At 39.3% G+C, this 27,192-nt stretch overlaps 1 protein-coding gene and 1 long non-coding RNA gene across 5 annotated transcripts; one reads left to right on the top strand and one right to left on the bottom strand.

Annotated features, from left to right (window-relative positions):
- Positions 1-45: 45 nt before the first annotated feature.
- On the bottom strand, positions 46-17,990 carry LOC148896842 (uncharacterized). The gene is made up of 3 exons (XR_016115385.1): positions 17,905-17,990; positions 9,034-9,187; positions 46-3,151 (listed from the first exon to the last, which is right to left on the bottom strand). It is a non-coding gene; the product is annotated as an uncharacterized LOC148896842 (long non-coding RNA).
- On the top strand, positions 17,797-25,782 carry glipr2l (GLI pathogenesis-related 2, like). Of its 4 annotated transcripts, none has more exons than XM_088999257.1 (5): positions 17,797-18,069; positions 18,452-18,560; positions 21,963-22,066; positions 22,532-22,609; positions 25,166-25,780. In XM_088999257.1, the coding sequence occupies exons 1-5, from the start codon at positions 18,057-18,059 to the stop codon at positions 25,339-25,341; spliced, it is 480 nt and encodes a 159-aa protein (XP_088855383.1). In that variant the 5' UTR covers positions 17,797-18,056; the 3' UTR covers positions 25,342-25,780. The 4 variants fall into 4 exon arrangements, with proteins under 4 accessions (XP_088855383.1, XP_088855381.1, XP_088855382.1 ...); XM_088999255.1 differs by lacking the exon at positions 17,797-18,069 and adding an exon at positions 18,106-18,250 and having other exon boundaries at positions 25,166-25,782; XM_088999256.1 differs by lacking the exon at positions 17,797-18,069 and adding an exon at positions 18,226-18,361 and having other exon boundaries at positions 25,166-25,782.
- The last annotated feature ends 1,410 nt before the right edge of the window (positions 25,783-27,192 follow it).

Below are 27,192 nucleotides of genomic sequence, written 5' to 3'. Positions count from 1 at the left end.
CTTTGCCCCCCCCCCCCCCCCCCACGCCCCTCCCATCTTTCCCAACTAGAATAACGGCAAAAGGTGGGCGGTGCATATGTGTCCTGAACCCATAAGAACTCTACTAGTAAGTTCCCTTTCCCTACGTCTGGTTTCAAATTTCTTGGAAGAAACCACATTCTGGTATTTTTTGGTTTTGTGAAATCACTTGAGAAAAAAAACATTTCCCGTCAATGAAAATGTTCTCGTCACGACGTGTTTTTTAAAATTGCCTCATATCAGAAACTACAAGAAAACAAGATATCCTGAACATTGACCTGTGTAATATGCACACAAACTCGAATGCTACCAACCCCCTCCTCTCTTTCAGTGACTGTTCCGGCCCCCCTCGACACACTCACACACAAAAATATTACTACTTCAACACATGTGGGCAAAATAAATAACAGTGTGAAAGGGGAAGTCGACCTTATACAATACAATACAATACAATACATATTGATTTATATAGCGCTTGAACAACAGTTGAAGCTGTAACATAGTGCCTAGAGTTTTAAAAAATGTAATTTGGATATGTTTTATGTGCGGGTGTATTTCGACTCCATCGATATAAGATTAACTCATTCACTGCCAGACGTGCAAACATTTGTCCACTCCAGTGCGAGGGTTTTTGACCATATTCATTCGTATTCCAGGACCCACAGAATATTTAGTTTTAAGACTACATCAGCATTCAATGCAGTGTAAGAAACCTTAGACTCTCTTCTTTCGGCAGAAAAAAGATATTTGATACCTAAATTATATGGATCTGGAGTTATGTGATGTTGAAATGAGGGCAGCTCTCCAAAATACAATGCGATAAGTACATGTTGGTTTATATCGTGCTTTAACAACAGCTGAAGCTGGAACAAAGCGCTAAAAGGGGAAAATGCTGGAAATGCTGCCCACTTGTGGAAAAGAAAAAAATATTGCCAGAGGCAATGGCCAGCACTTTATCGGCACCCAAGCATGAAAAAACACAAAACTCGAACAATCTCGGGAATGGCGCTCTACGTCATATTTTCAATTCCAGAATAAATTCGGGACTGGCAGTGAATGAGTTATCCAGGATACTGTATTCAGACCATTTGTGTAGGGAGGGCATGCACAAAACATTTCTGACTTCCCCTTCATGTAGCGGAGGGTAAGCAAATCCTCACACCTGGTCACTGTCAGGGTTTGCAAGGTGGTGGTGGTGGTGGATCCCAAAAATGCAGGCAGGAGGTAGGAGCAGGGTGTACTTGACAAATTATATTCAATAAAGTCGGCGGGATCAATATCTCAAACAACAAAGTCATCAGAACTAAAACGTCCAAAGTAGCAAACAAAACCATGAGTAAAACACGACAAGATGAAACAAACCAGAAAGGGTGAAACAAAAAAAATTACCCGGCCCTGAAAGGTCGTGTGGCAAGTCCTTTTAATTGCCACTAATTAAAACAACCAACACCTGTGCAGCTGCAGACGGGGCCAACAGTGCCGCCCATTGGTCCCAAACCAAAACATGACAGTCACAACAGATAAATGAATAATATTCAAGCAAACCCACCAATTTGGAGGTTAATCTGACATTTTATGTATGCCAATGAATAAAATGATGTTTGTACTGTCAAAGATGAAGACAGCCTTTTATTGCCCTCGAATTAAGGTCAAACGATGACCTTGCGACCTCTCCTACACTGTAATTACTCCCTCCGCTCGACTGCTTTAACAAAGTGGACACTGATGTGTGTGCGTGTGTGCGTGTGTGTGTGTGTGTGTGTGTGTGCGTGTGTGTGCGAGTGTGTGCGTGTGTGTGTGTGCGTGGAGGGGATTATTGCTTATATGCTTTCCTGCGTTGTAATTAGCCCGAGACCTGAACAGCAATTAACTGGCTATTAGGCAGCGCAGTTTTATTTATATATCTCGGCTCCCGCACAAAGGCAAGTGTGAATGACATAAATTCATGAAACGGCCAGAGGGAAAAATTACTGACCGCATATAAAATCATGATTAAAAAGACAACAATAAAAAAAAGATAAGTAGATTAAAAGGGACAACAAAAAGACAAGGACAAGAAAAGAAAAGTACACGGATCACGAATGTCCTAAAATGTCAAGGGCGGGCAGCGGTCTCAAATGTATTTTTGTTACAAGCCATATTTTAGTTCCCGTTGCCCTTGAAGGGCCGTTCTGGGGGAAACAATTTGAATAAGTCAAGAATAACGGTTTATTAATTCATTCCCGGCCATCCCTGAATTTATTCTGGAATTGAAAAGCATGATGTGGAACGGCATTCCTGAATTTTGGGGGGTTGAAAAAAAATGGACATAATGTATGATAGATCTTTTTATCAAATCAATGATAATAATAATAATAACTCAACCAAGAAGTAGCTGAAATAGATAGAAAGCTAGCTAGCTAATAGATAGCCAATAGATAGCCAGCTAGACAGCTAACCAGCTAGCTATCTATATAACTAATAGATAGCCAGTCAGATAGCTAGCTAGCCAGCCAGATAGCTAATAGATACCAAATAGATAGCCAGCGAAATGAACTCCATCATATAAAAACAAACCTATGAAGAAACACAAGTATTTGTTAGTTCCTGTTTTCCAAAAAGATAGAAAGCTAGCTAGCTAATAAATAGCCAATAGATAGCTAGCCAGCTAGCTATATAACTAATAGATAGCCAGCCAGACAGCTAGCTAGCCAGCCAGTTAGGTAGCTAGCCAGTCAGATAGCTAATAGATATCAAATAGATAGCTAATAGATAGCAAATAGATAGTCAGAGAAATGAACTCCATCATATAAAAGACAAACTTATTAAGAAACACAAGTATTTGTTAGTTCTTGTTTTCCAAGGAGGAGGCACAGTGTGCTTGTTTCGAGCTGTTTGTCACTACCAATTGAGGTTTAGCGTAAATTGGCACATTCTGTAAAACAATGACTTTGAACCATTTGTATTTAAACACCAAGTTCAACCAAAAACCCACAACATTACATTTAAGTTTGATTTTTCTTATTCCTACCTTCAAATGCGATTTTACCTCATTCCTCTATCTTTTTTTTATCACAAATCTTGCAAGTTGGCTGTTTGCGCGACATTCCGATGGATCCGTGGGTCCAAGGTGTGAACAACTCGAGGAGATTCACTGCCGCAGGGAAGAAACAAAGATGCAGCTGAGTTTGAGACCAAATTGAGAGACATCTTTGCTTTCTCATGTGCGTGCTTGAATTGCTCCCGCCGGCCATATCTGCTCGATGTTAGACTTATGTGTTAAATCTTATTTTATTCAAGGTAGACATGTCAAACAGATTCTCTATTTACTCCCCGCTGTTCAAAAAATGTTAATGTGGGTTGAGAGAGAGAGAGAGAGAGAGAGAGAGAGAGAGAGAGAGAGAGAGAGAGAGAGAGAGAGAGAGAGAGAGAGAGAGAGAGAGAGAGAGAGAGAGACCGAGAGAGAGATAGAGAGAGAGGCAGAGAGACAGACAGACAGACAGACAGGGACAGTGAGAGAGACAGACAGAAAGAGATTGAGAGAGAGAGAGAGAGAGAGAGAGAGAGAGAGAGAGAGAGAGAGAGAGAGAGAGAGAGAGAGAGAGAGAGAGAGAGAGAGAGAGAGAGAGAGAGAGAGAGAGAGAGAGAGAGAGAGAGAGAGAGAGAGAGAGAGAGAGAGAGAGAGAGAGAGGCAGAGAGACAGACAGACAGACAGGGACAGTGAGAGAGACAGACAGAAAGAGAGAGAGAGAGAGAGAGAGAGAGAGAGAGAGAGAGAGAGAGAGAGAGAGAGAGAGAGAGAGAGAGAGAGAGAGAGAGAGAGACAGGCAGACAGAAACAGTGATAGAGCCAGAGACAGACAGAGCGAGAGAGAGAGAGAGGCAGCGAGACAGACAGACAGGGACAGTGAGAGAGACAGAGAGAAAGAGATTGAGAGAGAGAGAGAGAGAGAGAGAGAGAGAGAGAGAGAGAGAGAGAGAGAGAGAGAGAGAGAGAGAGAGAGAGAGAGAGAGAGAGAGAGAGAGAGAGAGAGAGAGAGACAGGCAGACAGAAACAGTGATAGAGCCAGAGACAGACAGAGCGAGAGAGAGAGAGAGGCAGCGAGACAGACAGACAGGGACAGTGAGAGAGACAGAGAGAGAGAGAGAGAGAGAGAGAGAGAGAGAGAGAGAGAGAGAGAGAGAGAGAGAGAGAGAGAGAGAGAGAGAGAGAGAGAGAGAGAGAGAGAGAGAGAGAGAGAGAGAGAGAGAGAGAGAGAGAGAGACCGAGAGAGAGATAGAGAGAGAGAGAGGCAGAGAGACAGACAGACAGACAGACAGGGACAGTGAGAGAGACAGACAGAAAGAGATTGAGAGAGAGAGAGAGAGAGAGAGAGAGAGAGAGAGAGAGAGAGAGAGAGAGAGAGAGAGAGAGAGAGAGAGAGAGAGAGAGAGAGAGAGAGACAGGCAGACAGAAACAGTGATAGAGCCAGAGACAGACAGAGCGAGAGAGAGAGAGAGGCAGCGAGACAGACAGACAGGGACAGTGAGAGAGACAGAGAGAAAGAGATTGAGAGAGAGAGAGAGAGAGAGAGAGAGAGAGAGAGAGAGAGAGAGAGAGAGAGAGAGAGAGAGAGAGAGAGAGAGAGACAGGCAGACAGAAACAGTGATAGAGCCAGAGACAGACAGAGCGAGAGAGAGAGAGAGGCAGCGAGACAGACAGACAGGGACAGTGAGAGAGACAGAGAGAAAGAGATTGAGAGAGAGAGAGAGAGAGAGAGAGAGAGAGAGAGAGAGAGAGAGAGAGAGAGAGAGAGAGAGAGAGAGAGGGAGAAACAGTGATAGAGACAAAGAAACAGATTGAGCGAGAGAGACAGAGAGGCAGACAGATAGACAGAGATAGACAGAGAGAGAGAGAGAGAGAGAGAGAGAGAGAGAGAGAGAGAGAGAGAGAGAGAGAGAGAGAGAGAGAGAGAGAGAGAGAGAGAGAGAGAGAGAGAGAGAGAGAGAGAGAAAAGCTCTTTTCTTGTTGAGCGCTTTAAATGGATTACAGAAAGAAAATAAAGTCCAGCTGGTAGCTTGGCAGCAGATGACATCCTCTACTTTGTTGGCTTTGGACAAAGTTTTGAAAACTATGTTGCAATGTGTCCTTCCCCTGCCCAGGCAAGCTACTGTTCAAGCACTTTCCCTCACCCTCCAATTGTGCAGGCTCTCGAGATTTTATCATTGTGATGCTTTTTAAGCCTTTACAGTAAAAATCTTCTAACTGACCCCTATACTGCACGGGTGCTCAATGAGCGAGCTGTAAATAGTTAATGGGTTAGATTCCAATCTAGCCTTATAACACACCTCCATGTGGACGGCGACACACTCTCGCCACCGTAAAAAGTGTACCATCGAGATAACATTCCGTTTTTACACGAGGTCCTGATCCAAGTGGTTGTAAAATGGATAGGCATCGATGAGCTTCGCATGAGGCGATATAGTCATCGTCTGTATGTCATTTTTATAGTCATGTTACAGTGATTTTATTATTCTTTTGTTTTTGGTATCTTGTGAGAAGAGCCGCCATTTTGTGTCAACTTTTGTTTTGGTACACTTTGTGTAGGTTAAATAGGGCGACGTCACCTATCATTTGGATTAGCCTTTATTAGTCTCGCAGTGGACAAATTGATATTTCACAGCAGTTGAGTGATGACAGGAAGAGGAAAGGAAAGTAAGAAGTAGAAAAACAAAATACTGGAGCTGCTGTCAAGGCAGCCACTCTCTCGGCGCCATCTTGAAGTCAAAACAATACCAAAAAATTAAACAACAAATAATATGACAGATCACAAAAGACAAAGACTTTTCTGCACCCTCTTTGTTGTATGAAGCAGTTCTAGATGAAAGGGCAGACGATCAAAGCGTCATTTTCACCAGTGGATCAGGGATATCATCATAATAATAATAAAACTCTCAAGGTCACTTTACAGTCACAGAATACGTTTTTCAGTGGGTGAGCAGCGGCAGCCACACGCGCTAGCGTTCACTCAACCTGAATTACTCATTTGAATGAAAAGCTAGCTAGCTAGCTAATAGATAGCTAGCTAGCCAGCCGGTTATCCAGCTAACAGGTAGCTAAGAGAGCTAACCAGCAAAGTAGCCAATAGCTAGCTAATAGACAGCCCGCTGGATAGATAGCTAACACATAGCCAGCCAGCTAGCTCCATATCTAATAGATAGCCACCTAGCTCACCAGCTAGCTTGCTAACAGACAACTAACAGATAGCAAGCTAGCCGGATAGATAGCTAATAGTAAGGCAGATAGCTAGCTAGATATCTAATAGATAGCTAACTAGCTAGGTAGCTAATATATAGCTAGCCAACTAGCCTGCTAGCTAATATATATCCACTAGAATATGCACGTCTGCTACAAACTAAATGTTGTGGGCAAACACAAAGCTATAGCATCCATTGACTACTCACATCTTCTGTCCCACGTAAATCCGCTTCAATTCCAAGCTGCGATGTTCCACACTAAACTCATACTGTCTCAAACTGTTCCCACCATGTTGGAAACTCAAAAAAGTCCAATCAGGATATTTTTAAATAAATTAATCCATCGGGAATTTTGTGTCATATTTCATTTTGCTTGAACCACTGAATTGTCCCGCGTAAATCCGCTTCAATTCCAAGTTGCGGCAGTTCCACATACACATCAGTGCTCTTCGCTGCCGCTCCTTTCTTCTCATAGTGGGCTCTTCTCGCCATGCATCCATCCAGGTAGAATTCTTGTCCTTGGATTTGTTTATTTCTCTTTTTGGGTGTAGCTGCCTGTTTTCAACAAAGGGGAAAATGTCTGTGGTTTTTTGAGGTTTGTTGCCATCTACATTGGATTGATTGGATTGGATTGGATATGCCTTTATTAGTCTCACAGTGGAGAAATTTACATTTCATGTAAATTCAAATTGTAAATTCATGTTTAATTGTTCCCATTTGTCATTGTGTTGTACTATCATGTCTCCATAGTGTTGAGAGTCAGTTAAAGAGAGATATCGTTGGTTGTCAAATCCTCATTCATCATGTTGATTCTCGTCCCTTTTGTTATCGTGAGTAATCACAGTTGATTCTGTGTCAAATTGTCTTCCACTGCTGAGGACTATTTGCTCCCTAGTCGGAACTGCCAGATCGCATTTTCCAGCGAGTTCATGGCTACAATTACTTCTTGGGAAAACCACCAAAGTCACGTGGTGCGGTCTGTGGATCAAGATTCCCACTTCCCTGGTACTTGACATGTCGCAAGGCATTTTCACGAGACACCATACTTGACGGCATTTCCATTTGAATTGTGCTGTAGTGCAATGTCAGGGTCTCTCGACTGTTGTCGTGTTTTAGAAATGAGATAAAGGGAGCAGTAATGATCTTCACAAGGGTGGTAATGGGACTTAATGGGGTTACACTGATCAAGAGAGTAGGTAAATCCCGGGTTAATACAGCGACTAACAGGAAAAAGACAGAAAGAAGGCAAACGCAAATACATGCGCACTCACACGTACAATAGATATAAAATAAAAGCCTATTATCTGAGATCATTGGGTTTTATATTGAAACTTTATTTCCGTTTTAGAAATTCTGAATGGAGCCTTTTGCAGAGATCCACTCTTTGATTTCTTTATTTTTTGTTGTGATCCTTAAAATGCAGAAAAACGTTATCTTGTGAGTGTAAAGTGTCCTTGAGAATTTTGAAAGGCGCTTATAAATGAAATGTTTTTAATCATCGTCATCATCATCATCATAATAATAAAAACAAGAATAAGAAGAAAAGAAATAAGAATAATGAAATAATAATAATAATAAACATTTAGTTGGCTGACAAAGCTTCTTGGATGAGAAACGAAGCCCGACACCTTCAAGGAAGTACAGATGATGGCTGAAGAAACCTTTTCATCAATAATAATAATAATAATAATAATAATAATAATAATTATTATTATTATTATTATTATTATTATTATTATTATTATTATTATTATTATTATTATTATTATATGATGATGATGATGATGATGATGATGATGATGATGATGATGATGATGATGATGATGATGATGATGATGATTAAAAAACATTTCATTTATAAGCGCCGTTCAAAATTCTCAAGGACACTTTACACTCAAGATAAAGTTTTTCTGCAGTTTAAGGATCACAACAAAAAATAAAGAAATCAAAGAGTGGATCTCTGCAAAAGGCTCCATTTATTATTATTATTATTAAACTAACCGATTTTCCACACTCTAAGGCGCTTCAGAGTAAAAGTTCACATACAGGGCGCACCGTATTATAAAACGCGTAGAATAGAAGCTACAATAGGGGCTGTTATGCATCCACAAGATGGAGTTATGCTAAAGGGAATACAATACAATCCAACACAACTTTAATTATATAGAGCATAGGTGTCAAAGTCAAGGCCCGGGGACCAAAATTTGTGAAATTCCATGATCCAAATTTCAAATTGTCCCCTTGTAAACCACATCAACAGTCACTATTCTTGACTTCCGGTTGGAAGTTGGAGATTTACTGTTGAAGCCATTTTCAAGATGGACTTTTCAAGAAAAAATGGACATCATTAAGAAAGGTTGGTCAGTTTCATCCTGGCTAATGGTGCCCTATAGTGGACTTGTAGTAAATAACATCACATCTTTTTCAGTCTGGATTGATTCAGACGTAGCACGACTGCAGTTTAGTCATTGCTAATTGTGATGGTTTTGATCCATTTTAATTAATAACAGACAGGCAATATTTCCATTGACTAGGAAACACTTGTTTTTACTCTAATTAATAACTAATCCAGAATTTGGGCCAAATGAGACCAAGCCAATGCTGGGTTATTTATAACCAATGTTTTGGATTGAGAACTTGGCCCAGCATGTGGGGAATTGGATCCAAAGAGAAGTAAAAATTACTCAAAAAGCGACCAAGAAAAAAGTCATCGGGTTGTCAGTCGAAGGCGCACAGATGGGTTCAATATTCCACAATCCCGTTTTACTGACCACCGACTGGACAGGATTGTATTTCTAACCTGATGTGAACATAAAGCTGAACAGGAAGGACGTTCTCTCTCTCTCTCTCTCCTCTGTGCGAGGCTTCTCTCGCCATCTCGCTCTTATCGCTATTTCTCTCTCCAGATTGTGGGTGCTTTCATCCAATTCCCAGAACCCAAAAGATGCACAACACTGGGAGGGAGAAAGGCACAAAGGGGAGTTAGACAACTACACACACACACGCAGGTGCTCACACACAGTCGTGTGTGTGTGTGTGTGTGTGTGTGTGTGTGTGTGTGTGTGTGTGTGTGTGTGTGTGTGTGTGTGTGTGTGTGTGTGTGTGTGTGTGTATAGAGACACGGGCGGCCTTATTTCCAGATGCTGTCAGCGGGAGGGCACCAGTTGGAGGAAGCACAGGATGAATTCTCCTCTGCTTCATTCCATCAAAGTGCTGTGACACCCTTATTTACCGCCCCCATCCATCTGCACATAATGTCGACCACCTCGCTATGTGCGTGCGGGTGTGCGTGTGGGTGTGTATATGTGTTTTCGAGTGAGTGCATGTATGTTTATGTGTGTTCATATGTGCATGTGTGTGTGTGTGCGTGTGTGCGTGTGTGTGTATAAAGGTGTTTGTGAATGAGTGCAAGTGTATTCATATGAACATATGTGTGTGTGTGTGCGTGCGTGTGCACGTGCGTTTGTGTGTGTTTGTGTGTGTGTGCGTACGTGCATGAGTGTTGTGTGTTTTTGTGTTTGCGAGTGAGTGCACGTGTGATCGCGTGTGCACGTGTGCGTGTGTGTGTGTGTGTGTGTGTGTGTGTTGTATGAATGTGTGTTTGAGAGTGAGTGCATGTGAGTTCATAGATGCAGGTGTGTGTGTGTGTGTGTGTGTGTATGCGTGTGTGTGCGTATGTGGGCGTGTGTTTTTGCAAGTGAGTGCATGTGTGTTCATATGCCCATGTGTGCGTGTCTGTGTGTGTGTTTGTGTATGTGTATGTGTGAATGTGTGTTTGAGAGTGAGTGCATGTGTGTTCATATGCCCATGTGTGCGTGTGCGTGCGTGTGTGTGTCTGTGTGTGTGGTCTGTTTCTACTGCTATTTTTGTGCGGTCCACCATAATTTTATACCATACATAATGAGAACATTTTTGACAAGTGAAGACTTTTTGTTAGGTCCTCACAAAATTTGTGTGTGCGTGCATCAAAGTGATGAGTGACGAATAAGGTGGGCACTGAATGTTGTGCCCTTTGCTGTTCGAACATGACAGGTTTCGGAAGAATGGCTTTGTTCCACTTGAAACACTTCCCATCCGTTCCCATCAGACAAAGTGAAGAAGTCGCCGGGCTCACGTTTAAAGCGTTCGCTGTCCGACCTCAACTTGACTAAGAAAGTCCTCTGATTGATTCCCCATTAGGTGTCCGTTTCTCTTTTTCGTCGCTCACCTCTCATATTGGAAGACTCTCCGCCGGCTTTTGGTCTCATTGTACGAGGCGTTTTCATCAGTGCGGTGAATCAGCGCCCTGTCCAATTCCCCGACCTCATTTTGTCTCTGAGAGAAATAGTTGATTTCACACACACGTAGCCTCCCTTACACCGCTGTCCTCCGGCTCCCCGAAGACTATGCTCATGCATTTTCTGCTTCAAATTATTCCTTTTTTTTGGGTTTGTTTATTTGTTTGTTTCTTATCTCTGGCCACCTCTGATCCATGACCAGAGAAATAGAGCCAGCGCACACTGAGTGGAATGAAATGGATATTAGCAGCATAGGCCTGTTTAGTGAAGCTAGACAGCAGGACTTCTCAAAACACATTATTTGTGCGTTTGTTCTTTCATTTATTTATTTATTTATTTGTTTATTTATTTATTTTTTTATTTATTCGTTCATTCATTCAGTTAGTTATTTAGTTAGTTGTTTTTGTTTAGTTGGTTTCATTTATTTATTTGCGGTTTTTTTATGTATGTGTGTATTTATTGTTTATGTATATGTTTGTTTGTGTGTCTATTTATTTATTTATTTATTTATTCATGTGTTTGTTCACTTGTTAATTTATTAATTTATTATTTGTTTATTATTTATGTTATATATATATATGTTTTCATTTATTTATATTTCTTTATTTCTCTATGTATGTATGTATGTATGTATGTATGTATGTATGTATGTATGGATGGATGGATGGATGGATGGATGGATTTATTATTTGTTTGTTTATTTGTTATCCTGTGTTTATTTTCATTTATTTATGTATGCATTTATTATTTAGTTATGTGTTTGTATGTCTATTTATTTTATTTTATTTTATTTTATTTTTCATTTAAGTGTGTAGGTATTTATTATTTATTCATTTGTTTGTTTGTTTGTCTCTTTATTTATTTTCCCTTTATTTATTTCTGTATTTATTTCTTTATTTGTTCACTTCTTTTTAAATCAGATATCGTTCAGAGTGGGAAATGGCGCAAAGACCTTTGCTAACCATTTTTCTTGTCATTACATTCTTTTTAAGTTTGCCTGCTTAAAATTGTATTCAATCAATTCAACTGGAAAGATTTTGTGTCACATCATCTAAATATTGAGGTCTGTACCCAGTGGTTCCTTGCTTTAAATATGAATGTGCGGGTTTGTGTTTGAGAAGAAGAAGCATGTGAGGATAATTTAATTATGGCGCAGATAAAGAAGGTTGCCAGGGTTAATATCCTGCATGCACTGTGCTCTTCCCCGGACTCACTAATTGCTTTAAACACATTAGGAACTTTATTGACTGCAATGGCCTTTTAAGGCATTATATCTCTCTCTCTCTCTCTCTCTCTCTCTCTCTCTCTCTCTCTCTCTCTCTCTCTCTCTCTCTCTCTCTCTCTCTCTCTCTCTCTCTCAGCTACCCCTTTTTTAGTCTATCCATCCTTTCCCGGATGTGTTTAATTGAAAGGTCTCTAAATATGATGAGGATTGTATATGAAGGCACTTTATCCGTGGATGCAAGGTGCTGAAGTGTGATTGGCAGGTGATTAACTCCTCTTAACCCATAAGACTCCTTTGACTCTTTTGCGCTAATGACGGCTTTAAAGTTCCTCTTGATGTGTTCTGGAGAAAGAGCTTCCGACATTTCATTCAAGGGAGGGGTGTAAAAAAAGTGTGCAGGCTGCTCATATTTCTGGATTCTACTGAGATCAATCCTCACACAAAACGGCATTTTCACTCAGCTGTACCTCTTAATGAGGATCAAGGTGAATGAAAAAAGTTATTAAGAAGTCTTCACCTTCCTCTCGGGACTGCTAAAGAGGAATTAGATGAAACTAAGTGCACTTATAGCAATTTATAGCAACTTCACATTTTTGCCTCCGTGAATCCACATTCTCTGCACAGATGGCAGATGGAGAAAATCATTTTGGGTCCCTCCCCTCCATCCACTTTATAAAGTATAGGTGTCAAACTCATTTTTTGCCGTGGGCCAAATTGTAGTTACGGTTTCCTCTCGGGGGGCCATTATGAATTTGGGGAAGCCATTACAAAGTTTAATCCCCTCCACATATTACATATACAACAGTAGCCAAAATGGAACTGTATAGTGCCACTTAGCAGTTTTTTTGACAACGATACTAGTGCAGCGTGTTCTACCGGAAACAAATTCCTTGTGTGTTCTACATACTTGGCAATAAAGATGATTCTGATTCTGATTCTGATAGATTTCGCAACAAATTAATGATTAACTAATTTGCAAATCTGAAAGAAAAAATAATGACTTTTATTGTGGTTTACCTATGATAGTTTTACATTTTGGTTCAGATTTTAGCAACCATGATGTCACTTGACATGCTTGATATGCTTTCACGGGCCGAATGAAATGATATGGTGGGCCATATTTGGCCCCCGGGCCTTGCCTTTGACACCTGTGTTCTATATAAATAAAGTTGTGCTGGATTGTATTATAGTCCCTTTTGCATAGCTCCATTTTGTGGATACATTACGCCACTGCAGCCTCTATTGTAGTGTCTATTCTACGCGCCTTACAATATGGTGCACCCTGTAGATGAAAAAAAACATATACTATAAATATATTTAAAATATAAAAAAATAGTCATTCATTGAAATTTTAGTTTTGACTTGAGCAACCATTATGGAAGTTTGATTTGCTTTTGCGTTCCGAATAAAATGACATGGAGGGACAAATTTGGCCCACGAGTCTTGACTTTGACACCTGTGCAATAAATTATTTTCTGTAGGTGATTTTCATTAAAACCTTTGGGAAGAGATAAAACGTAAAATTATATTGTGAAGATCGTGTTTTCTTGCAACATTTAGCTTGTAGTAGACATGCAAATTCCACCGTGACGTCCCTGATCCACTGCTGAAAAGGATGCTTTGATCCTCTCATCTTTCATCTAGAACTGCTTCATTTCACAAAGAGGGTACAGCAAGTACTTAAGATGAATGACTCTCTGTGTCTTTGTGTTTTCATATTATTTGTTATTTTTGTTTTTGTTTTACTTCAAGATGGCGCCGCAAGAATGGCTGCCTTTCCAGCAGCTCCTGTATTTTGTTTTTCTACTTCTTTCTTTCCTTTCCTCTTCCTTTCATAACTTTGCTGCTGTGTTACCGGATAGAGTGAACGCTGGCGCGAATGGCTGAAAGAAAATCCCATGTCTGTAAAGTGTCTGAGAGTTTTGAAAGGCACTTAGAAATTAAATGCATTATTATTATTTTTATTTTATTTCTTTATTATTATTTTTTTGGTTCCCTTGTTTTTCTACTTTCATTCCTTTCATAACTTTGCTGCTGTGAAATGTAAATTTCTCCACTGCGAGACTAATAAAGGCAAATACAATTATTATTATTATTATTATTATTATTATTATAAGTGCATGGATGGATGAATCAAACATATCCAGCAATGACTATTTTTCCCCCTTTTTAAACTATGCGTGTGTACACAAGCCCAGCACACATGACACATAAGCACTTATAACAATTGCCTTCATTAAACTGCACTCGGAAAGAGCGTCATGCTTTAAAATGTCGTCTTCCAGCTGTCCCGTTTAATCAAAAAGCACGATGCAAGTCATGGAGGATGACTGGGGCCTAACAATGTAGTATTACAATAACGCCATGCTAATGAGAAATCAAGAGGCTTGACTTTTAACACGGAGACCATCATGTCCGCTCTATGGATGACACCGAGATGTCATTAGAGATGCTCGAAGGACTCATGTTTCAAATCACCCCAACCCACCCACCACCACCTTTTGTGTATTTGTCACCATCCCCATCTAGCGGCAAATGCAGGAACTGCGATGAAACCATTAATTTGAAGAACACAATAAGTACTGTACTTCAAGCTCACTTCTGAGAAACTGACTACAAGCGTTTTTGGAGTGTTTCTGTGCGGTTTTTCCTCCATTCTTGAGTCTTCCCAAACTCGTTCCACTAAATTGGCATTCAATTTTGTCCATCCATGCATTTTTTATTCATCTTATGTGGGGGAATTGACATTGAGCGAGAGCAAAAGTACAATCTGGGCTGGGTGCCATCCAAAAGCAGTGCACATGAAGTCAAACAATTATTCAGACTTATATCCAAAGACAATGTGGAGTCTTCAATTAAACAAAAGGTGCATGTTTTTGAAATGTAGGAAGAAGTCACGATAGAGAAAAGCCAGTACCAGGATTCGAACCCCGACCTCAGAACTATGAGGTGGTTCCAGATGAACAGACTATCAATCTACTTCAATGTATTTTGATACAGATGATCTTACAAAATAAAAGCAAGAAAAAAAATATATATATATATATATATATATATATATATATATATATATATATATATATATATATATATATATATATATATATATATATATATATATATATATATATATATATACACACAAGTCTCGTTATATCGATATTCTCGGGAGTCCGAAAAATATCGATATAACCGGGACTATCGATATATCCGACCCTGCGCGCATGTAATTTTCTCCTTGCGGTCATAGAAATAGTATCGTAACAAGCGGTACTATCGATATAACCGATATCGATATAACGAGACTTTACTGTGTGGGTGTGTGTGTGTGTATATATATATATATATATATATATATATATATATATATATATATATATATATATATATATATATATATATATATACAGTAAAGTCTCGTTATATCGATATTCAAGGGAGTCCGAAAAAATATCGATATAACCGGGACTATCGATATATCCGACCCTGCGCGCATGTAATTTTCTCCGTGTGCGCATAGAAATAGTATCGATATAACCGGGACTATTGATATATCCGATGTCGATATAACGAGACTTTACTGTATATAGTTTGTTTTTTTGTTTTTGTTTTTTTGCCTCCGCCCATACGTAAATGTTAATACGTCTGTGTAAGCTCTCAGTCGTACAGGAGTGGTCCATCGATGAGAAGGTTTCTTCAGCCGTCATCTGTACAAAAGTGAAGGTTTCGGACGTTTCGCCTCCTATCCAAGAGGCTTCGTCAGCGAACTAAAGTCTGACTGGTCGTATCGGCCCCATTTATATATCCCTAATGTCCAGACCTGGTGGCGCCGGACACCGCTATGATAGGGCCCTACTCTCAGGTTGGGGGGGGGCGCGGGACCCCCCCCTGTGGCCCCACTGATTGTTCCTACATTCCTGACTAACGATTGGCCTATTACCCCCACTCCCCCCGGTATCACCTCATCAGCATAACGACCCTCATCAGCATTGCGAAAGTTGCCTAACCTGTTTTGCCTGAGCAGGCTATTGTATGAACGATCCAAATTGAACCTCACACCACCAGACCGGTTTAATGAAGGATTTTGTTGTTTTATAAGAATCGCCTCTTTTACCCCCCTTTCAAACCATCTATGTTCTTTCGCTAAGATTTTAACCTCAATGTCGTCAAATGAGTGGTTAGTAGCTTTTAGGTGCAAATGTACTGCCGATTGAGGCCCACTAGTATTATCCCTGCGATGTTGATAAAGTCTTTTTTTGAGAATTTGTTGAGTCTCCCCAATGTACTGCTCTTTACAATTTTCATTCTTACAATGTATGGAATAAACTACATTACTTTGTTTTTCATTTGGTAGCCTATCTTTTGGATGCACTAATTTTTGCCTTAACGTGTTTATCGGTTTGAAATAAGTAGGAATTTTATGTTGCCAAAGGACTCTTTGTAATTTTTCAGAAACTCCTGCAATGTACGGTACTGCTACTCCTCTCCTTTTAGAATCTTGAGAATTATTCGTTTCGTTCGCTATTCTTTCTTTCTGACATTTGTTGAATGACCACTGAGGGTACCCACAGTTAGTGAGTGCTCTCCTGATATGTTTTGACTCCTTTTCTCTACCTTCAGTGCTAGTTGGTATTAGTTTAGCCCTATGCTGGAGGGTTCTGATAACTCCTAGTTTATGTTGTAAAGGGTGGTTAGAGTCAAAAAGTAAGTATTGGTCAGTGTGCGTAGCCTTCCTAAAGACTTCTGTTTTTAGCGCTTTGTCCTTTGAAAAATTACAAAGAGTCCTTTGGCACCGTCTTGAAGTCAACAGAACAAAAAAAACTAAATAACAAATAACATGACAACACAAAGACACAATAATAATAGTAATAATAATAATAATAATAATAATAATAATAATACATTTCATTTATAAGCGCCTTTCAAAACTCTCAAGGTCACTTTACAGTCACAGTTTATTTATTTATTTATTTATGTATTTATTGTTATTTATTTATTTATTTATTTATTCGTTAGTTCTTTTAAATGTTAAATTGCTTTATTTATGTATTGTTTGTTGGTTTGTTTATTAGCTTTTTAAAGTTTATTTATTTATTTATTTGTTGTTTGTTTATTTATTCCTTAGCTTTTTTTACATGGACTTATTTTTGTATTTATGTCTGTATGTATTGCTTTATTTATTCATCTATTTGTTGTTGGTTTGTTTGTTTATTCATGAGCTTTGTTTAAATGTATTTATTTATCTCATCTCATCTCATTTTCCATACCGCTTATTCCTCATTAGGGTCGCGGGGGTTGCTGGAGCCTATCTCAGCTGTCTTCGGGCACGAGGCGGGGGACACCCTGAATTGGTTGCCAGCCAATCGCAGGGCACACAAAGACATACAACAGTCACTCTCACACTCACACCGAGGCACAGTTTGGAGTGGTCAATCTGCCTGCCATGCATGTTTTTGGAGTGTGGGAGGAAACCGGAGGATCCGGAGAAAACCCACGCGGGTCCGGGGAGAACATGCAAACTCCACACAGGGAGGCCGGACCGGGAAGCGAACCCGCGACCTCTGCACTGTGAAGCCGGTGTGCTAACCACTCGACTACCGGGCCTCCCTATTGATTGATTGATTGATTGATTGATTGATTGATTGATTGATTGATTGATTGCCATTTTTGTATCTGGCCAAGGCCCAACTTGAAAAATAAAATTGGAAATATACACTTTTATTTGATTTCTATGTCCGCAGGGAGTGTCTAGTGTGCCTTAAAGTGCTTTTTCATTGAAAAAAAATCTCCAATGGTGGGTTTGACACGTGTACCATAACTCCTTTTTTAATCCATATCGATCTAGGATTTGGAAACAACAAAAACAACAAAATACTTAGCATAGATATGAGCACTTGATGTTATAAATAACTCGACTGCAAAAAACAAATGATAGTGACCACTCAAAATCTTAAACCCTTATATGGGCATACGTCTTGGAGTGATGATGTCATGTAGTGTCATGCCTCCTCAATCAATGGAAGGGCAGGCAGAAGGAGTGTCTTCCTCAGTAGTGCAAGACCAACACAAGGCAAATGTGTACAACTTGCCAAACAGGCATGTGAAGATATACACGATAACAACTAAGGTGTTTCAACCAGATAAACTGCCTAAGGGGGAATTTACATACCAGCAGAACTTCAGAGGGACTGACATCAAACCGGAAGGCTGTCTCGGCTTGAGGCATTAGCAGTTGGTTTGGAGTATTTGTATTAGAAACAGCTGCAAAGGTCTGAAAAAGAAAAGTAGGAAGTGAGTTACTGAACTGCCTGTCTCTGCAAGATGGGGAAGTCGGGTAAGTACCAAGCCTCGCCAAATTGCGCAAGATAGTACATCAAAATATGAGTTTTCTTTTTAGAGTCGAGCAGCTTTTTATTGTATTCCGTGCTGGCTTCGAAGCAGCACTGACATTTGCGTGGCTGTGCATTACTGTATGAATGTGCCCATTGTGTTTGGAATTGTGGAGAAAAGAGCAAGTGAGTGATGGGACCACACTTGGGCGGCAATCACTGGTAATCTCGAGTCTGGCCTCTAAACGACGCACTCAAGCTCCACTATGGATTCTGCAATAACATTGATTGAACTCGGTCTTCAATAGTCGTGTCTTCTTCTTTTTTTTTTTTTTTCTCGGCTGATGTCTGACATTCTCCGCTGTCTCCCCTTGATTTGTCTCTCAGCCTCAAAGCAATTTGCAGAGGAGTTGCTGCAGTGCCATAACGAGTACAGGAAGAAGCATCAGGCTCCTGCACTCAAGATGAGCAGCAAACTGAGCAAAGAGGCCGCCCGGTGGGTTCGCACATCAACATCGACAGAATAATACAAACCTGTCAAACTCATTTGGACTACATCGACAATAGCAATACTCCCTGTACTGTTATGAAAGATCCCTTTGAATGCTTTGAAGTTTTTGTTGCAATTAAGTACACAGCCAAAATCTATGAAAATGTTTCTTCAGCCGTCATCTGTGTACTTGTTTGAATGTGTCGGATGTTTTGCTCCTCATCCGAAAAGCCTCATCAGTGAACGGAAATTGTGCTGGTAGCTCTGGCCCTATATATATATTAATTGATGGACCACTTCTGTACGACTGAGAGCTTCCACAGACATACACAAAACAACCATATCTTGCATAAGAGTTTTTTTTATTTCCTCAGGCACATTTTGTTCTGTCAACTACAATTGGAACGACATTATACAACTTGGAATAGATTGTCATGTTCAATATGTCATTAAGACCTTCTTACAAAATAAAACAGGCCGAGAACGGGATGAAATTATCATTCAAACATACATCACAGAATGCGGAAAGATGAAAGCTCTCATATTGAGAGTAAATTTATTTGGAACGCCACTACTTTAAATATATACTGTAATGCACAGGTGTCAAAGTCAAGGCCCGGGTACCAAATCCATGTAAACCACATTAACAGTCATTGCTTTTTAATTAAAATTTGAAAACAAGTTATTCATTAACTCATTCACTGCCAGACATGTGCAGAAATGTATCCACTCCAGTGCCAAGGTTTTTGTCATTGTACCTTGACTTCCAGGACCCACAGAATATTGAGTTTTAGGACTACATAAACCTTCAAACAGAGTTAAAAACCTTAAACTCTTTTCTTTGATTAGAATAAAAGTGTTAATTCCTAAATTATATGGGTATGGAGTTATATGAGCTTGAAATGAGGGCGGCGGTCCAAAATAAAATGCAATACATACATATTGGTTTATATAGTGCTTCAACAACAGCTGAAGCTGGAACAAAGTGCTAACATAGAAAAAACGTCTGTGTAAGCTCTCAGTCGTACAGGAGTGGTCCATCGATGAGAAGGTTTCTTCAGCCGTCATCTGTACAAAAGTGAAGGTTTCGGAGGCGAAACGTCCGAAACCTTCACTTTTGTACAGATGACGGCTGAAGAAACCTTCTCAACATAGAAAAAAGGGAAATGCTGACCCCTGGTGGAAAGGAAAAAACATGCCAGAAGTCTGGCTAGCATTTTATCGGCACCCAATCAAGAAAAAAAAAAAATGAAACACAAATTAATTCGAGAATGGCGCTCTACATCATATTTTCAATTCCCGACTACATTTGTGAATGGCAGTGAACAAGGTAATGAACAACTAGTTTTCAAATTTGAAGTCACAAAAATAATGAAAGTTATTGTGGTTCACATGGGACAATTTGAAATTTTGGTTCGGGTATTTGGAAAGCATCACACGTTTGATTTGCTTCTGCGGGCCGAATAAAATGATGTGTTGGACCAGATTTGGCCCCCGGGCCATGACTTTGACACCAGTGTTGTAATGCAAACCGCTCTTCCATTTTTACGTTCCAGAACTATACACACATTATTGGGGTTCTGTCACTCACATGTGACACATTCAATAACCAGTGAAATTATTTTGTTTAATCTCAATATATATTGTATAAATTATTTACAGGGTCAATACTCATTAACTATTGAGTGTTTTGCTTTAACAACAACAAGCAAACGTGTGTGTGACTCATGAGTGAGATGTCAATTCACAACTTAATGGACTTTAGATGCTAAGTCAGGCTAATTCATGGGTCTTATATGGCAAACAAGGATTTGCAAATTCTCATTAGTGTGCTTTTTGTTGACAGCAAACCCGACTGTTTAGATTAATAATACAGCAGGCCCCTTTTTGTGATAGATGACAACATCAACAAGAGAATGGAAATGCTAATAGGATACATTAGCTAAAAATGATATCTGCAATATGTAGGGATGTGACAACATTTTTCAATAATAATTCATCACACATTTTCTAACACCATATTAAAGTGCATTTAAATAGTTTCCAAATGATGTATAGATTATTGTTCTATGACAAATAAGGAAATAATGGAATTTTTATTTTCGAAATGCTAATGTTTCTTTATGCTTGAAACTTGGCAGTTATGGAGATGACTATATATTCTACCACTTCTATGAGTTATAAAATTACAACGTACTCACCTTTATAAACTGTAGTGATAGCAAAAAGAGCGTAAACTTCAATCCACCCCCCCCCCCCCCCCCCCCCCCGATTCTCGTTGTCTTACTCGGAAATTTCAAGAACCAGCATGAAGGGTAACGTGTAATATGCATAGCTTGGAAAATACCACGAAAAACGGTTACGTACTTCACAAAAATGCAATGATATACGACTGCGAGTACAGAGTGCGCTCGGTTCACTGGAGAGAAACAATCGCGGTGGAATATAGGTCACTGTAGCGTGGCTGTATATCCCTGTATATCCTTTAAAGGACAATCGACATCACTTTTTTGTTTACTAACTGACATCAGAAAAACGTTTTATAGCATCTAAAATACCCAAAACATGCAGTATGATATTTTTGGTCAACTGCAAAACATCAATAAAAATGACTTAAAGTGTCCAAAAACTACTTCAAATTGAACCCGGAAGTGGGCAGTTTCAGAAGGTCCCGCCCCCTTGTTCATGGTGTCAGCCCAAGAAGTCTTGCCTTGCTGGAGAATCAAAACAATGGCTTCAGATTCGGACAAGATGCTTTCTTGTTACTCATCCAGTGATGAATATGATTCAAATAGTTCTGAAGAGGAAAGCACACGTTTGCAATCGATTAAATAATTTATTCCGGTCATTTTGGTGCATCTGGAGAGAAATGTAGTGACAAACTCTTTAGTACTCACATTACCAAAAAAAGGCAGAAGTGGGCGACAAAGCTCCATGTAAATTGTCTCCTGGGACGTTTTGTAAGCGAACATCAAATACACTGTAGAAGTCTTGGCGCAACACACAACGATTCACCATCGCGTTATTTGTGTGTTTTCGTTCTAATTTCGCCATCAACACGGATCAACACAAAGTACTAAACAAAGTACAGCAAAATGCATTAAGGTGATGCAAGGTAGGTCCTTTCTCGGTGAGGGGCGTTCCTTCAGTGACGTAGGGTGAGGACTCGTCACCAACTCAAAAAGAAGACTTCCGGAATATTCAGCGTGAGTCTTAAACCGTAAAATATAGCTGTATGCAGTGGAATCTTTGTAAAATACGCTCAGGAGAAGTCATTTGAAGCCATTTTACAAATTATGGACACAACTTCGGACGTCGGTTGTCCTTTAATACCTTAATATGTGTTTGTTATTTAATTATTTTTTAATAGATAAAAAGTGTAATTGACTCTCTTTTATTTCTTTAAAGTTACGCCGAGAGTTTGGCTAGCACGCGCATCTTAAAACATAGCGAGCAGTCCAGTAGAGGAAGCTGTGGAGAGAACCTGGCATGGGCTTCCTATGACCAATCAGGTACATCAACGATAAGCTAACACGATAATAATGGGACAATATAAGGTTGTGGGATGTATTTATTTGTTAAATTATGTAACCTATGATGGAGAAGAAGCACCCGAATATAATATTTTCTGTTTAGTCCTGCTTTGACCAAAACTATTTTATATGAGGGTGTTTGAAGTTCAGGATTAATTCACATTCTTCTCTTGAAAAGCGTGGATTCCTCTTTTTTTTATTCTCTTCCGTTTTCACACTCGGCAAGCATGATTCAGTGCTGAAAAATGCATGACTGTGAGTCATAAAGCATCTCCAATGGACTCGCACGGGGTTACAAAAAGTGCAGCGTTATAAATAAAAATGCATGCCGTGGGGATATGTGCTGATCAAAAAAAGATTCTGTGACAAGGCTGTCATTTTGATTTTAGTTTGTGACAGAAAAGTGAATTGATGGCACTGAAATTAAGGTTACTCTGCGTTCAGGAAAGGATGTGGCCGACCGCTGGTACAATGAAGTGAAACAGTATAACTTCAACTCTCCCGGATTCTCCTCTGGCACTGGTGAGGCACTCATGCATTACTCATATTAACTTATTCAGTCATTCAATAATTTATTCGGGAATTGAAAATATGACGTTTTTTGTCGGTTTTGTTCGTTCTTTGGTCCCAATAAAGCGCTGACCATGGCCTCTGGCAATGTTTTTTCTTTTTCCCCAGGGGGCAGGATTTCCATGTTATAATAATAATAATAATAATAATAATAATAATAATAATAATAATAATAATAATACATTTTATTTCTAAGTGCCTTTCAAAACTCAAGGTCACTTTAGAGTCACAGGATATGTTTTTTACTGTCGGTGAGCAGCGGCAGCCACACGCAGCAGCGTTCACTCAACCCAGAAATAACTAACATAAATATAAAGCTAGCTAGCTAGCTAATAGATAGCAAGCCAGCAAGTTGTGTTAAGTTCATACTGTCTCCTTGTTATCTAATTTGTAACGGATTCTTTTGTGGCAGACACTGTCTGTCACAAAAGAATCTGTTAGAAATTAGCTAGCCACCTAGATAGATAGCTGATAGCTAATAGCTAGCTAATAGATAGCAAATACTGTAGATAAATAGCTAGGTAGCCAGCCAGATATCTAGCGAGATAGCCAGCTAGTTAGAAAGTTAATAGATAGCAAATAGATACATAGCTAGGTAGTCAGTCACTTTGTTCCAGCTTCAGCTGTTGTTAAAGCACTATATAAACCAATAGGTATGTATTGCATTGTATTTTGGATTGCCACCCTCATTTCAAACTCATATAACGCCGGACCCATATAATTTAGAAATTAACTTTTTTTCTGATGAACGGTTTCTAATGCTGTATTGAATGTTTATGTAGTCTAAAACCCAATATTCTGTGGGTCCTGGAATTCAAGCGACAATGACAAAAACTCTGGCAACTAGAATGGACACATTTTTGCACATGTCGGGCAGTGAATGAGTTAATTTAATTAGAATTCAATGTAAAACAAACATCTTATATGTAGGTTGAACAATTTCCCTGTGCTTGTATGGGTTTTCTCTGGGTACTCTGGTTTCCTCCCACTTTCCAAAAACAAGGATAGTGCTCTAATTAAGCACTTTAAATTGTCCTTTGGATGTTTGTATAATCTTGTGTGCCCCCTCATTGGCTGGCAACCAATTCAGGGTGCCCCCTTTTGTTCCCAGAGTTATATATACCAACATTAAAATGTGCAGTTTCCCTTATTTATATTCTGAGAACGCTCAGTCGTATCTCCCTCAATTATTTGTGACCTTTTCATTTTGCCCGTTAATTCCTCGTCTATTAGCCGGGTCATGCTAGGAGGTTGTTATTGTTGTGTTGATTTCACGCCTCAGTCAGAACCGACTCAAGACACCCGCCATGGATCAATCGCTTTCCCAACCTTTGTGTCACTTTCAACGTGGCGCGATTGTTACAGATGCTTTCTTTTAAACATCAATTTGTTGTCTGCCGTGGAACACATTCCTAGCAATGCGTCGGGCCTAACAGCTGATTCATCCCCAGTTAAGTGTGGGAAAGGATTCCCCATCTGAAATAGACCACTGTTAGCATTCTTGTGTGTGTAAATATTTAAGCCAATTTCCATTTGTGTAAAGTTCAAATAAGCTTTACTTGTTCCTTCACTAGTTCCAACCTTATAGCTCAGAAAACCACCTCGGACCAATTTACAACAGGTCATCTTAAATTACAGAAAGAAAAAAAGAGGACATTTGTTCCGTTCTACCCGTTGAGGAATGTCAACAGCCATCTTGTCAGTTGAGAACTAAAAACAATTCCTTCCAATGCATCCTAAAATGAAGCAATGCAGTCATTATCAATGTCCTCATTTAGCTAGCCTATCATTATTTTTTTAACTGACAGATATTGTAAAACGTGCGTTAACAATCAAAGAGATATTCAAATAACATGTTATTTTTATTAATGGAAGTACTATATAAAGACAGTTAGTTAAACCGTTGTAGAAAAAAATAAAATACAATAAAATAATAGTCCCTTCACTTTGGTCCAGGTCCAAGTATATTGTTTAAAACAGACATGAAGAGATCCTAATTTAAATACTTGAAAAAGTTGAAAGACTTTTGTGATTCCCCAAAAGATGTTTCTCAAACTTCTGATTAAATTCTTAGATTCTGTAGGCAAGAACCGTGGATCAATTGCGCCATCTGCCTGCCGTTGCCCAACAGTAAAAGCCACCGAGCTCGCGTTGCTTCAGAAGTGAGCATCTGGCATCGAGTTTTGAAAGGCGCTTGTAAATGAAATGTATTAGTATTAGTATTAGTATTAGTAGTAGTAGTAGTAGTAGTAGTAGTAGTAGTTGTATTACCATTCAGAGGAATGAGGCAATCGGCTATGTGTTGCCACACAGAGGAATATTAAATTACACTCCCAGGCTTTACAGCACCGACACCAGATAACTACATATTATTGTCAGAAAATTATTAATACATGTTTTATAAAATTTACAATTGAAGAAAAGGGTGACATTGCCTATCTCTTGACCGAAATGAGGTCCAGGTATAAAAATCTATTTATTTTTGCTTGAATTGCCTTCTACCTGCAGGCCATTTCACAGCAATGGTGTGGAAGAACAGTACGGCGCTTGGTGTCGGCAAGGCCATCGCATCTGACGGCTCCTCATTTGTGGTTGCAAGATACTTTCCAGCTGGGAATATCACCAACCAAGGACACTTTGATAGCAACGTCCTCCCTGCTAAAACGACAAGCTCTCCCTCTTAAAAATGCTGATTGACTCGACTTGTGGAGGATTAGAACGAAAAACCTGCACTGGACTGCGGGACAACCACGTTTTCATTGGAAAAGCTCTCATAAATGGTTAGTGTTTGAACAGAAATATGTACATTGCTATGGTTAATTTAACACAGAAACTCAGCATGATACAATTAACGTTGACCAGCACGTTGACCAGCAGTGTCTGCTAAACTTGACGTATGTAATAGGTTCTGGCATAAAATCATTGTTCCAATGTTTTGTGTTTTTTTAATGTTTCCGTTACAATTGAGAATCGTGTGTGTTTTGTAAAATTAAAATGTCAATTAATCTCTCCAAGTTAGGCAGAAAGTCACAATTGGCTTTTCTTGTTTTAGCTTTTTTTTGCTTCTGTCAAATACATGAAATCACTAATAAATATTAACTTGGTACATTCGCATCATATTTACCTCTTTTTTTGCTGCCGTGGGGATGATGGACAATGGATGGTGTTCATTAATTTTATTTAAATTGTTAGGAGTGATGTGAACCAGATCCCAGGAAGGGCCAAATGGGGGGCTTGATTTCTTTGTCGTTTTGAAGAAGAGTGTTTATTATTTTACTTTAACTGTTTTATTTAGCAGATTCAGCTGTTGTGAACGTGCCGTATAATGTTACTTCCGGGTTGAGTGAACGCTGGCACGTGTGGCTGCCGCTGCTCAACCGCAGAAAAAAATATCCTGTGACTGTAAAGTGTTCTTGAGAGTTTTGAAATGCGCTTATAAATGAAATGTATTATTATGATAATTTTCTTGCTACAAGAATATACTGGAGATGAACTTACCTTAACGCTTGTACTGTACACAGCACCCTGGAAAATTGCTACGGTGAGGTGCAGCAGTGTGGAGAAAGAACCAAGGAGAACAGCTACTGATAGATATTAGACAGAATAAGAAGTTATCATATTTAAAAGTTCCATGCTGTTATATGCTTAGTCAACATGTGTGACTCGAAATACACAATTGAAGCACAGACAACCAGGGGTCAATCAGGTAAACAGACACAGCAAGCTAAAATGTCAGCTTCCTATAGGAGATCTGGCCCTGGACAGAATATAGGACTTGGGATACTGCTTTATCACTGAAGTTATTTACGACTTGAACATCCTTCACAGGAAGAGCTCATTAGCCAGATTACAAATTTATCAGCTCATGGAAAAAGACGAAATACCTATGTTTTATTGCTTACAGCTGTTGGGGCTTAGAACATTCCAGGGGCATGGTATTCTAATCAAGAAAACTATGTTTTACTAATGTATCACTTAAATTTGCATATACTCTCAACAAATAGCTTGGTAGAGGGCTGCAGAATTCAGAAGTCTGTCATGGATGGCTATGTCTCCAGCCGGCTGTAAAAGACAATCTCTCTCGTTCCGAGCCATCGTCTACAGTGTCCGATCGAACATCTCTGACAGCTACATATGGAAAAAAAACCAAGAAATTCAAAAAATAATAATAAGAGTGCATAATCCTTTTCAAAAAACACTAAAGGCACCTGCAACGATGATAATGTACCATATTTTATGCAGTATAAGGCGCATGTAAAAGAAAATATTTTTTCAAAAGTTGACCATGTGCCATAATCCGGTGCACTTTCTGTATGGAAAAAGTTTGAAAATTCTTCATTCAGAATGATGGCACTTATAATGCGGCGCACCTTATGTATGGAAAAGGTTCTTAAATTTGTCAATCGTTGAAGGTGCACCTTATATTCCAGAAAATACGGTACGTTTTTGCGGGGCCAAGACTGAGGCATTTACCAAGGTAGGTGTACAGACAATTAAAGTTTTACGTGATTTTATGTAATGAAATGTTCACTGTC

Source organism: Hippocampus bargibanti, linkage group LG06, assembly GCF_051943395.1.
Source record: "Hippocampus bargibanti isolate YZ-2025 linkage group LG06, ASM5194339v1, whole genome shotgun sequence".
NCBI classification, from domain to species: domain Eukaryota; kingdom Metazoa; phylum Chordata; class Actinopteri; order Syngnathiformes; family Syngnathidae; genus Hippocampus; species Hippocampus bargibanti.
The sequence above is the reverse complement of the archived record's forward strand: the minus strand, read 5'-3'. Positions and strand labels throughout refer to the sequence as shown.